General features: G+C 38.1%; 1 protein-coding gene across 2 annotated transcripts in view; it reads right to left on the bottom strand.

The window, feature by feature from the left end:
• The window catches only part of LOC126203373 (uncharacterized), a 100,828-nt gene extending 87,928 nt beyond the window's left edge, over positions 1-12,900 (bottom strand). Inside the window, exon 1 of one of the 2 annotated variants that reach the window (XM_049937669.1) lies at positions 12,784-12,900. In XM_049937669.1, the coding sequence (XP_049793626.1) occupies positions 12,784-12,844 (61 nt within the window). In that variant the 5' untranslated portion in view covers positions 12,845-12,900. The remainder of the gene's footprint in view (positions 1-12,783) is intronic. The other variant, XM_049937670.1, reaches the window with a different exon arrangement.
• Between the last annotated feature and the right edge of the window lie 923 nt (positions 12,901-13,823).

The following is a 13,823-nucleotide window of genomic DNA, read 5'->3' on the forward strand; positions in this document are numbered from 1 at the left end:
AATTCTACATGATGTTCCCATGATAATTTATGATCTACACTGCAAAATATAACACAACTAGGATCATCAGAGAAAAGTTAGTCTTTTAAGCTAAAAAACATTATCGGTATCTGCACTTCCACTAAATATAAAGCAGTTCACCTTAATCTTATTAAGAGATTGCGCTATTGTACTGTCAACTCTAATTTAACAACTGAGGTCATTAATAGAGTGAAGGGAGGTTGTTTCATTTACTATACTGACAAAATGTAAACATCTCAAGAATACCCAGAAAAGATAGAACAGAATTTAAGAGAAAAATATATTAATGAGATTATTCCTGTACTGTTTGTTTCTCTACTGTAACATTCAATTGTTAGCATGAAGCTGAGAATTTGTTCCGGGCAGGTTCTGTATGGACAAAGTCCTCTTTGGTCTGCTCCAACTTGAGGTTTCAGATTGTTTTGACCCTGTTGTAAATTACATGGGAGAAAATTTTATACGTGCAGCACGGAAAGACTATTCCTCTACAGTTATCTTACAAAATATGAACTCCAATACTGAGAGAAAAATCGGGAAAGTTAATTCACAGTATCCAAGAAAATGAAAAGATCTTCACATACATCAGACCCATTGTATCTACTCCTAATTGAATAAATCTTTGAACTACCAGTTAGATAGAAATTGCAATTACAGGGCAGCTGGTGCAGACCTAGTCTGTGCAGGAATCTGTAAGAATACAGGAAAACCTGCAATTATAAATCTCCAGCAATGGCTGATTCAAATGGGGGAGAAAATGCCAGAAAAGTTTAAAAAAGGAGAAAAACAACCTAGATGATTGTAGAGGAATAGTCTTTCCATGCTGCACATATAAAATTTTCTCCCAAGTAATTTACAACAAGGTCCAAACTGTCTGAAACCTCAAGTTGGGGCATACCAAAGAGGACTTTGTCCATACAGAACCTACCCAGAACAAATTCTCAGCTTCAAGCTAATAATGGAATGTTACAGTAGAGAAACAAACAGTACAGAAATAAAAGCTCTCTATTTCATTCACAAATTTTAAAAAATGCCATAGTACCCATAGAACCACACCTTTAAAACTCCTCAGATAAAGCAGCAACCACCCAAAATTAATAGAAAGCAACAAATTCTGAATCAAGGTTCACAGGAGAAGAGTAAAAAGTTTTCACAATGAAGGCTGGTCTCAGATAAGTTGACAAATAATCCCCACAACTTTTTAATGTGGCCCTCAATTACATCATGAATATTTGGCAAAAAGAAAATCCACTTAGAGCCAAAATTTCAACAATGTCCTCAACAAATCAAACTGCTTCAAGTTTGTAGACACACTAGCTCTCTCAGTCCTCAATATGGAAAATTTTCATGCCCTAACTACAAGTCTTCAAAATAAGAAATTGGAATACTACAGAAAACTGAGATTATGTCATTGAAATCCTGTGTATAAACGAAGTCTCGGTAAATTAATAGAAATTGAACACAATGTTGCATTTTAAATACATGGGTGATTCAGCAAGCATGATATAAGTGAGAAAGTAACATGCATAAACAGATCAAGCAAAATTTATGAATTCCAGTTTTTAATCTGGTAAATGTAACACAGGAAATGCTTGGCAACAGTCACAAAGATCCAACACTGTAAAACCATAACTATCCCAGATGTCTCTTACATTTGAAAAACTCTATTCCAAATTAAAAATGAAAGAAGAACTGATTACCTTCTCAAAAATTACAGAAGATTTATCAGAATTTGCGTAAATAAAAAATTTCATGTCAACGAAGTTTGGAGAATCCTCCCTCCAATGAAACTGCCTATTGAGAGATTAACTTAATTATTAGAACAATTAAGAATAAAATAAGCTCTTACTTTTTCACATCTTGCAACAGCCAGAAATGGATCTTCTGACAATTAGTGCTGAGAAATTCAGAAAAGATGAGAGGACAGTGGATCCAATAAATACAGCAATACCGCAAAGCAGTTGAACTTGAAGAGCAGATGCATAGAATAAAGATTAAATTAACACTCTTCTTAAGACTGACAAATTTTTAGCAAACATGTTGTTGTTGTTGTGGTCTTCAGTTCTGAGACTGGTTTGATGCAGCTCTCCATGCAACTCTATCCTGTGCAAGCTTCTTCATCTCCCAGTACCTGCTGCAACCTACATCCTTCTGAATCTGTTTGGTGTATTCATCTCTTGGACTCCCTCTACGAATTTTACCCTCCACACTGCCCTCCAATACTAAATTGGTGATCCCTCGATGTCTCAGAACATGTCCTACCAACCGATACCTTCTACTAGTCAAGTTGTGCCACAAGCTCCTCTTCTCCCCAATTCTATTCAGTACCTCCTCATTAGTTATGTGATCTACCCATCTAATCTTCAGCATTCTTCTGTAGCACCACATTTCGAAAGCTTCTATTCTCTTCTTGTCTAAGCTATTTATCGTCCACATTTCACTTCCATACATGGCTACACTCCATACAAATACTTTCAGAAACGACTTCCTGTCGCTTAAATCAATACTTGATGTTAACAAATTTCTCTTCTAGAGAAACGCTTTCCTTGCCATTGCCACTCTACATTTTATATCCTCTGTACTTCGACCATCATCAGTTATTTTGCTCCCCAAATAGCAAAACTCCTTTACTACTTTAAGTGTCTCATTTCCTAATCTAATTCCCGCAGCGTCACCCGACTTAATTCGACTACATTCCATTATCCTCATTTTGCTTTTGTTGGTGTACATCTTACACCCTCCTTTCAAGACACTGTCCATTCCGTTCAACTGCTCTTCCAAGTCCTTTGCTGTCTCTGACAGAATTACAATGTCATCGGCGAACCTCAAAGTTTTTATTTCTTCTCCATGGATTTTAATACCTACTCCGAACTTTTCTTTCGTTTCCTTTACTGTTTGCTCAATATACAGAATGAATAGCATCGGGGAGAGGCTACAACCCTGTCTCACTCCCTTCCCAACCACTACTTCCCTTTCATGTCCCTCGACTCTTATAACTGCCATCTGCTTTCTCTACAAATTGCAAATAGCCTTTCGCTCCCTGTATTATACGCCTGCCACCTTCAGAATTTGAAAGAGAGTATTCCAGTCAACATTGTCAAAAGCTTTCTCTAAGTCTACAAATGCTAGAAACATAGGTTTGCCTTTCCTTAATCTTTCTTCTAAAATAAGTCGGAGGGTCAGTATTGCCTCACGTGTTCCAACATTCCTACGGAATCCAAACTGATCTTCCCCGAGGTCGGCTTCTACCAGTTTTTCCATTCCTCTGTAAAGAATTCACGTTAGTATTTTGCAGCTGTGACTTATTAAACTGATAGTTCGGTAATTTTCACATCTGTCAACTCCTGCTTTCTTTGTGATTGGAATTATTATATTCTTCTTGAAGTCTGAGGGTATTTCGCCTGTCTCATACATCTTGCTCACCAGATGGTAGAGTTTTGTCAGGACTGGCTCTCCCAAGGCTGTCAGTAGTTCTAATGGAATGTTGTCTACTCCCAGGGCCTTGTTTCGACTTAGGTCTTTCACTGCTCTGTCAAACTCTTCACGCAGTATCATATCTCCCATTTAATCTTCATCTACTTCCTCTTCCATTTTCATAATTTTGTCCTCAAGAACATCGCCCCTGTATAGACCCTCTATATACTCCTTCCACCTTTCTGCTTTCCCTTCTTTGCTTAGAACTGGATTTCCATCTGAGCTCTTGATATTCATGCAAGTGGTTCTCTTTTCTCCAAAGGTCTCTTTAATTTTCCTGTAGGCAGTATCTATCTTACCCCTAGTGATATGTGCCTCTACATCCTTACATTTGTCCTCTAGCCATCCCTGCTTAGCCATTTTGCACTTCCTGTCAATATCATTTTTGAGGCGTTTGTATTCCTTTTTGCCTGCTTCGTTTACTGCATTTTTATATTTTCTCCTTTCATCAATTAAATTCAATATTTCTTCTGTTACCCAAGGGTTTCTACTAGCCCTCGTCTTTTTACCTATTTGATCCTCTGCTGCCTTCACTATTCCATCCCTCAAAGCTACCCATTCTTCTTCTACTGTATTTCTTTCCCCCATTCCTGTCAATTGTTCCCTGATACTCTCCCTGAAACTCTGTACAATCTCTGGTCCTTTCAGTTTATCCAGGTCCCATCTCCTTAAATTCCCACCTTTTTGCAGTTTCTTCAGTTTTAATCTACAGTTCATAACCAATAGGTTGTGGTCAGAGTCCACATCTGCCCCTGGAAATGTCTTACAATTTAAAACCTGGTTCCTAAATCTCTGTCTTACCATTATATAATCTATCTGATACCTTTTAGTATCTCCAGGGTTCTTCCATGTATACAGCCTTCTTTTATGATTCTTGAACCAAGTGTTAGCTATGATTAAGTTATGCTCTGCGCAAAATTCTACCAGGCGGCTTCCTCTTTCATTTCTTAGCCCCAATCCATATTCACCTACTATGTTTCCTTCTCTCCCTTTTCCTACTGATGAATTCCAGTCACCCATGACTATTAAATTTTCGTCTCCCTTCACTACCTGAATAATTTCTTTTATCTCATCATACATTTCATCAATTTCTTCGTCATCTGCAGAGCTAGTTGGCATATAAACTTGTACTACTGTAGTAGGTGTGGGCTTCATATCTATCTTGGCCACAATAATGCGTTCACTATGCTGTTTGTAGTAGCTTACCCGTACACCTACTCCTGCATTACCCCTATTTGATTTTGTATTTATAACCCTGTACTCACCTGACCAGAAGTCCTGTTCCTCCTGCCACCGAACTTCACTAATTCCCACTATATCTAACTTTAACCTATCCATTTCCCTTTTTAAATTTTCTAACCTACCTGCCCGATTAAGGGATCTGACATTCCACGCTCCGATCCGTAGAACGCCAGTTTTCTTTCTCCTGATAACAACGTCCTCTTGAGTAGTCCCCGCCTGGAGATCCGAATGGGGGACTATTTTACCTCCGGAATATTTTACGCAAGAGGACGCCATCATCATTTAATCATACAGTAAAGCTGCATGCCCTCAGGAAAAATTATGGCTGTAGTTTCCCCTTGCTTTCAGCCGTTCGCAGTACCAGAACAGCAAGGCCATTTTGATTAATGTTACAAGGCCAGATCAGTCAATCATCCAGACTGTTGCCCATGCAGCTACTGAAAAGGCTGCTGCCCCTCTTCAGGAACCACACATTTGTCTGGCCTCTCAACAGATACCCCTCCGTTTTGGTTGCACCTACGGTACGGCTATCTGTATCGTTGAGGCACGCAAGCCTCCCCACCAACGGCAAGGTCCATGGTTCATGGGGGGTTAGCAAACATAATACACATAAATGCTACAAATATTTCGAGCAAACTGAGGGAATCATGATCAGAAGGAATGAAAAGGTACAGAGTGAACTGAAAGTGCCAATCAGCCGTCTAATAAAAAGTAAATGTGGAATGACTCAAGTGGTCTATTGTGATCAATTAATATAATAACAACTGTACATAGTCTTATAAATATGAGCAGCTCATTAATCATTACTAAGAACAATAAGATGACTTATCATCAAATTAAGACTGAGAAAGAGATGTTTGTCTGTTCAGCTGCCATCTGAAACGAGTCTAGTATGGCTGAGTTTGGGCACTGGGGATCAGGAAATGTTGCACGTTTTTAATAATCTTTTAAAGCAATAAAAGAACATGTTTATATATTACGAACAGGATAGAACTCAATACTAAATCTTGTGAGACTGCATATTTTATATTTCCCCTCTTGTGGGGTTAGTTTCTGTCTTGTAATGCAGTTTGTTGCTGTGACCCTCTGGTTTCCGTTCTGAAGACAAGAGCCCTCGTAAACACCAATCACCCTTTTCAGTATATAATGTGTACTTCTACATAAAATAATACTGTAACATTTTTTGTAATATTTATTTATTTATTTTATTTATTTATTTATCCATCTTTAAGCATTTACATGCAATCGATGTCGTCATGAGTAATGTACAATTTACACATTAAGAAATACAGGGTGATTCAAAAAGAATACCACAACTTTAAAAATGTGTATTTAATGAAAGAAACATAATATAACCTTCTGTTATACATCATTACAAAGAGTATTTAAAAAGGTTTTTTTTCACTCAAAAACAAGTTCAGAGATGTTCAATATGGCCCCCTCCAGACACACGAGCAATATCAACCCGATACTCCAACTCGTTCCACACTCTCTGTAGCATATCAGGCGTAACAGTTTGGATAGCTGCTGTTATTTCTCGTTTCAAATCATCAATGGTGGCTGGGAGAGGTGGCCGAAACACCATATCCTTAACATACCCCCATAAGAAAAAATCGCAGGGGGTAAGATCAGGGCTTCTTGGAGGCCAGTGATGAAGTGCTCTGTCACGGGCTGCCTGGCGGCCGATCCATCGCCTCGGGTAGTTGACGTTCAGGTTTCATAACTAACCTTTTTGTAGGACTCTCCATACAGTTGACTGTGGAATTTGCAGCTCTCTGCTAGCTCTGCGAGTCGATTTTCCTGGGTTGCGAACAAATGCTTGCTGGATGCGTGCTACATTTTCATCACTCGTTCTCGGCCGTCCAGAACTTTCCCCTTTGCACAAACACCCATTCTCTGTAAACTGTTTATACCAACGTTTAATACACCACCTATCAGGAGGTTTAACACCATACTTCGTTCGAAATGCACGCTGAACAACTGTCGTCGATTCACTTCTGCCGTACTCAATAACACAAAAAGCTTTCTGTTGAGCGGTCACCATCTTAGCATCAACTGACGCTGACGCCTAGTCAACAGCGCCTCAAGCGAACAAATGTACAACTAAATGAAACTTTATAGCTCCCTTAATTCGCCGACAGATAGTGCTTAGCTCTGCCTTTTGTCGTTGCAGAGTTTTAAATTCCTAAAGTTGTGGTATTCTTTTTGAATCACCCTGTATAACTACTGTGAGGTATCACACGTAGTTAAAGTATACATTTTAAAAGAACATACATAATAAAGGAATACATTTGATACATAAAGATATCCCACATCACTAAAGTGTGCATTTTAAAGAATGTGCATAATAAAAAAATACATTTCATACATAAGGATTTCTCCACACGTTTAACAATTAAATGTGGAACTCCAGAGACAAAAAAAGCTTAGGAAGAGGTTCAAACAGAGTTACAAGTTATTTTGTAAGTCAGGTCTATTTTTGAAGAGTTTCCAAATTCTTTAACACTGTAAAAAGCTTTGTCTTTCAGCCATTTTTTAGTCTTACTTTTAAATACATTAAGAGAGGCACAATGTGCCTGCACAGGTAATGTATTGAAAAGCCTTATTCCCATGTATTCATAACTGTCTTGTGTTTTCTTGAGTCGAGTTGTTGGTATGTCTATCTTAAATGTTTGACGAGTGTTATGATTGTGAACGGACTGCCTAAGGTTGTAACTGTTAAAGTTTTCTTTTATGTACAAAAGGCAGGTGTATATAAAAATAGAAGGGACTGTCATTATCTGTAATTCTCTGAAGTATGACCTACATGATATGTTATTTTTGGTAATCCCAGAGATGCTCCTGATGGCTTTCTTCTGCCAAATAAAAATTTTCCTTGACCATGGAGAATTACCCCATAGAAGAATACCATAGCTAATATGGCAATGAAAGAATGCATAATAGGAATTAATCAGTAGGCTTTCAGAAACACAGGTGCGTAATTTTTTCAGTAGATAGATAACTCGCGAAAGCTTTCGAGATATGTTGTCTATGTGACGCTGCCAGGTTAATTTCGTATCTAAGTATATGCCAAGAAGTTTGGTAGAAGTGTACTCAACATCAGCATTGGATAAGCTGAAGGATATATTTACAGTCTTTTCATAGTTAATAGGTAACTCATTTGCTTCGAACCACATACTGGATAATCTGGGAAAATCCTTACTTTGCTCCTTCAGTTTATTTATGTCCTTCCCCGAATTGATGAAAGTTGTATCATCTGCGTAAAGCACAGATTTGCATGGCATATTGCTGGGCAGATCATTTATAAATATTATAAACAGTAATGGCCCAAGCACTGACCCTTGGGGTACACCTCTAGTGACATTCAGTAGCTGTGACTTTTGACCGTTGTAGCTTACAGTTTGCTTTCTATTACTGACATATGATTTAATGAGAGAGAGTTCCAGATCCCTAATGCCATAACACCATAGTTTTTCGAGCAGTATTGTGTGGTTTACAGAATCAAATGCTTTGCTTAAGTCCACTAGTGTGGCTTCAGCAGATAATTTGGATTCAAAAGAAGATTGCACAATAGAAACAACATTTTCAACAGCATTAATTGTTGATAACTGGGCCCTAAAACCATATTGAGACTTAGTCAGTACATTGTTTTTTGACAAATGCATGTTAATTTTCTTTTGTATACAATATTCGATTATTTTTGAAAAAATAGGTATCAGAGAAATTGGACGATAATTATTAGTGCAGTTTTTATCACCCTTTTTGTGTAATGGAATTACTACTGTCTTCTTTAGACATTCTGGAAAAATACCACTGTCAAATACCCAGTTTATGAGTGTGCAGAGAGGGAATGATATCAAGTCGATTACTTTTTTAATCACAAAATTTGAGAGGCCATAAATATCTTCTGATCTGGAATCACTAAACTTTGCCACTGGTTTAATTACATCACTTATTTCCACATGTCCCCAATTACAGGTTGGCACAGTATCAGCAAAGTTTTGTAAAAACCGGTTTATATAAGTAGATTGTGAATTTGATTTTGAACTCTTCTTATGAGGAGGTGAGGGATTAGGGTTTGCTGCATTGATAAAAAAGAGGTTAAATTCATCTGGGGTGACATTAACATCAGTTGTAACTTTTACACTATGACTACCTGTACCTAATTCTGCTTTAATGACCCTCCACGCAGCCTTACACTTATTATTGGAGTTTTTAATGAAGATATGAGAGTGAAAATTCATAATTGTTTTCATATTTACATATCAAACAATACAAACTACTAATTTGAAGTCAGTTTGTACCCAGGTATAGTATTTTTCACTTTCTCTTAACCACTGCCCATGTGTATTATTCGTTTTCTGTCTCCCTTAGCCCAGAAGTTCCTGTCTCCTTATGTTGTTAAAATATGCTGATTAATAAGGAGCTGTATCACTTCTTTTGACTTTCCTCACACTGAATTATAGTAAAACAAACCCTTCTTTTCACACAAACAGCTACTGCTTCCCTCTCCACATTCCTGCAGATAAATGACATCTCTCTGTCTGCAACTTTTCTCTTCCCATCACATCACTTTTTGCGCACTTACACCTCTTGCCCTTCTTCCTCTCCTTAATTAGTTACTCATTTTAATACCCCAAATTAAATCCAGGTCTTTTTTGTGTGTATCATTATCAACATAATGAAACATATGCAGAATTGCTGGTAAGATGTAAGACAGGGCCTGATGGTTCCTTCAGTACACATTCTGCCCATTATTCTTCTCATGCTCCTCTTTTACAGATCTTTAAGATGTTCTTCCTCAAGATGACTATCTTTCTTCTTCAGAACATTACTGGCCCCTTTGTCCAGAAATACTTATCTACCCCATCACAATTCACATTCTGCTCTTCTTCAGGAGCATTAATACCTCTCTTCACACCTTACAGAAGTCTCTTCAGGGACCTATGGATTATTATACTTAAGCACCAACTCTCTAACTGTGCAATTCACAACCACAGTTCTGGAGGTAAAAATAATTCCCATTCAAATAATACATCCTTGTCTACTGTTCATAATAGTTTTTTATAGTCTCGTGCAAAAGTCTATAACAAGTTGCCAACAGATATCAGGTAGGATACTAAAAAACACAGTAAAGGAATGCCTCATTTGCCACTCCTACAATTTACCATAACATCTGGGTTAAGGGACAGAAATTACAAAGATCCCTAATGTTTGTTTATAAATATAAAGCACAACACTTTTGGCATTCGATGGTATTAATTTATTTAATTACTCGATTTTTGGCTTACAAGGCCACCATCAGGCAATAACTAATGTTTGTATTTAACAATATCATGAAAAGGACAGACTGCTACTCACTATATAGCAAAGATGCTGAGTCATAAGGCACAAGAAAAAGACTGTCAAACAATTAAGCTTTCAGCCAAAATAGCCTTCTTCTGAATTAGACAACTTACACACACACACACACACACACACACACACACACACACGCACACACACACAAATGCAGTGGCAGCAGTGAACTAATTGTGTTTCCTGCCCCCACGACCTTTTCACCCCTCCCCGTGCCATCCAAATCCCTCCCCATTCAGCATGATGGGAAATTTGGTTTTCACTGAGTAATGTGCTTCAGTTCAAGAGGAATAGTCGATACATGTCACCGACTTTGCCCCCTGTTGTAATCTTAATGCCTGCTGTGATATCACCTTTGGTGTGGAAGGGAAAAATATCCTGGTCATGGTGACAGACTGGTCTGTAGCTTTTGTCCGAGGTCTGAGTTAGGTTGGAAAGTGACAGTTTAGTTGTGAGCTGGCAAGGCCAACAAACGTGAAATTAAAAAGCCCGGTTGCGGTGACAAACTGATCTGTCACTTTGCCTTAGGTCTCAGTTAGGTTGGAAGTTGACAGTTTGGTTGTGAGCTAACAAAAGCCAATGGATGTGAAACTAAAAAGACTGATCGTGGTGACAGTCCAATCTGTGCCTTACAATGTTTGAAAAAAATCATCACTTGTATCATGTTACAGTTGCCATGTTGTTTATGGGGCTTGTCACGTTTCCTATATCACTCGTCGAAGATGACAACTCATATCAAATATTACTCTTTATATATACACCTAAAAACAAAGGTGATGTGACTTACCAAACGAAGTGCTGGCAGGTCGATAGACACACCAACTAACACAAACAAACACACAAAATTCAAGCTTTCGCAACAAACTATTGCCTCATCAGGAAAGAGGGGAAGGAGAGGGAAAGACGAAAGGATGCGGGTTTTAAGGGAGAGGGTAAGGAGTCATTCCAATCCTGGGAGCGGAAAAACTTACCTTAGGGTCCTGTGGTTAGCGTGAGCAGCTGTGGAGTGAGTGGTCCTTGGTTCAAGTCTTCCCCTGACTGAAAATTTTCCCTAAGGTAAGTCTTTCCGCTCCCGGGATTGGAATGACTCCTTACCCTCTCTCTTAAAACCCACATCCTTTCATCTTTCCCTCTCCTTCCCCTCTTTCCTGATGAGGCAACAGTTTGTTGTGAAAGCTTGAATTTTGTGTGTTTGTTTGTGTGTCTATCAACCTGCCAGCGCTTCGTTTGGTAAGTCACATCATCTTTGTTTTTACATATATTTTTCCCACATGGAATGTTTCCCTCTATTATATTCTTTATATATACATGTTTTCTTCCTCTTAATGGATAGTTTAGGAAAGCTTCTTCTGAAATCTTATCCATACAAATAAAAGATAGTGTGTAATAATCAAGTTTCAAACCTGCATGCAAAATTTGGTGACCATACTGTATCATATCGAAATAAAAAATACATAAAATGGCTACCTTTTGACTTCTCACTGATATGGCACAAGATCTTCTGAAACAGTGCTGGAATATATTTCATGTTACTCATGTAGGTACTTTAAAAAAAAAAAATACTTTGTACTCAGGGAAATATAAAGCACCTAAAAGTACATAAACAACAGCTTTGTAGTATAACTAAGAATGCAGCATCATCATCTTTTCCTTTCCTTTTTTCCCAAAAGTAGCAGCTTCCTCTCTAGCATACTTGATTAAATTCAGATGAAATATGTGCAAATAGTGTTAAGTAGTATAGTGATAGTTCGTTTTTAATTCAGGAATAGTTTGTTTTTAATACAAGATACACATTAAATTTCTGTGATTACCTTATCCTTTGTTAATATATACCTTGATTTATTCCTTTCCCCTGCAGGCTGTACTACCTCATGGACTTTAAGGAACAAAATTAATTAATGAATGGGAAGACATCTTCTTAATGGACCTTCTTTTCTTCTTCATCTTTCTCCTGTTCTCTATGGGATCAGTATGTTGTATGGGTTATGATAATGTTAGTGACAGTTGGTGGCCAGATATCCTGCCTAACACCTACCATATTAAAAGATCACGTTGATAACATTTGGGAAAATACATGAATACTCATGAAACACATAAGAAAACATGAAACATAAACATTATCAGTGCCCACAAGAGCCTTGTCCATGGACATCACACACAATATTAATTTTTGTTCTGATGTAGACTACTCAATTTAATACAAGAACGTTCTGAAAATCATTCACTGAATTATGCAAATACCCTAATATATTTCATTGTTACTTACAATAGCAGTTAATTCATGAATGAAAAAAAAAAAAAGTTGTAATTTTGAAACCTTATTTGCTCTTCACCACCTAGCTGACTACTATCTTAATAGTTTCTAGTGACATTAGCATGTATCATAAGTTTTGGTAGGCAAGAATTACAGATCTCATGGATACAGGTAAAACGGATTACTGACATCCACCTAATAAAGTCCCTCACATTCTTCCAAACTAAGATATGTTGATAACAGTCGTTGATGCATTACTCTTGTAATATGTGCTGTACGGCATGTGACGTCTATTCAAGGCAAATATCATTTGAAATGGGTTACATTGCTCATGCTAAACAGTTCATGCTTTAATATTATTCGGACAGTGGAAGCGCACCGTCTGCTAACTATGAAATGCTTTCTAATAATTTAATGTTGGTACCGTATTAATTTACCTTCGGAAGCAACATCTACTTTATCTCCTGCGTCATATATCACGTATTTATGTTTTGCCATTCTGCCTCCCTACTGTCAATTCTACTCTGCGTATGCGAATGGTTATCGGAATTCCTGTTGTCATGACTACCAAGGACAACAAGAGTGCATTCAAATCTCCATGCTGCTCTGTAGGCTAGAGCCATCTGTTGGTGCGTTGCGGAAACGCTACAGCGCACCGTACGTCACGTGATAACAGTGGCTTTGGAGGAAAGTTCATTGCTGTAACGGGGACGGTTTCCAGTGAATCGTGTGAAAAATGGAAAAGACAATCGTACGAAGATGAATTTTCTTAATGAAAATGGCTTGACAAGGTGAAAGGAGCAGGCCATGGACGTTCTTGGAGAGGATCAAGCTCTACAGGCCGTCCTAGGTGAGTATTTCGGCGTTGACATTACTGGAGCCTTGTTGTTGGTAGGCGGTGCTGGTGCAACTCGGTGGTGGTACAGCGCTGCTGCGGAATCCTTGACGCGAGAGAAGCGAAAGTGACAGACGTGCCGCGATGTCCGCTTGTCACAGTGGGACAACGTAATGGCTATAAAGATCTATGGATTCTATTTTAGAGCGGCTGTTGAGAAGATGTAATTTCTCTTTCTTTAAGCCGCTTGCATCACGCAAGAAGTTGCTGCCAACGTGTGTTTGTGTATCTTAGCCGCCAAATCGTAATGCGTCCTTGAAAAACAGGACATTTAATATTCGGAATATAATCTTATCAAATGCAATTGTAAAAATGAAAAGAATTATTCTACGAGGTATTTCAGGAGTCGCATTACATCAAATTTTCGGACCACGCTGCTAAATATTTAAGAACAGCTGTTGAACATACCTTTCCTGCTTGTATTAAGTATGATTTTGCTATGTGGAATATAACGCTGGTTAAGATAGGAACCGACCATCTTCGCTTGTTGTGGCACGAAGAAAGCCCCGTTATACAACTCACACTTGAGTTATTTAAGCTAGCTACATAAGCGCGGTGTATCGTATCGTAAACACATGTGCC

Source organism: Schistocerca nitens, chromosome 9, assembly GCF_023898315.1.
Source record: "Schistocerca nitens isolate TAMUIC-IGC-003100 chromosome 9, iqSchNite1.1, whole genome shotgun sequence".
Lineage (NCBI taxonomy): Eukaryota > Metazoa > Arthropoda > Insecta > Orthoptera > Acrididae > Schistocerca > Schistocerca nitens.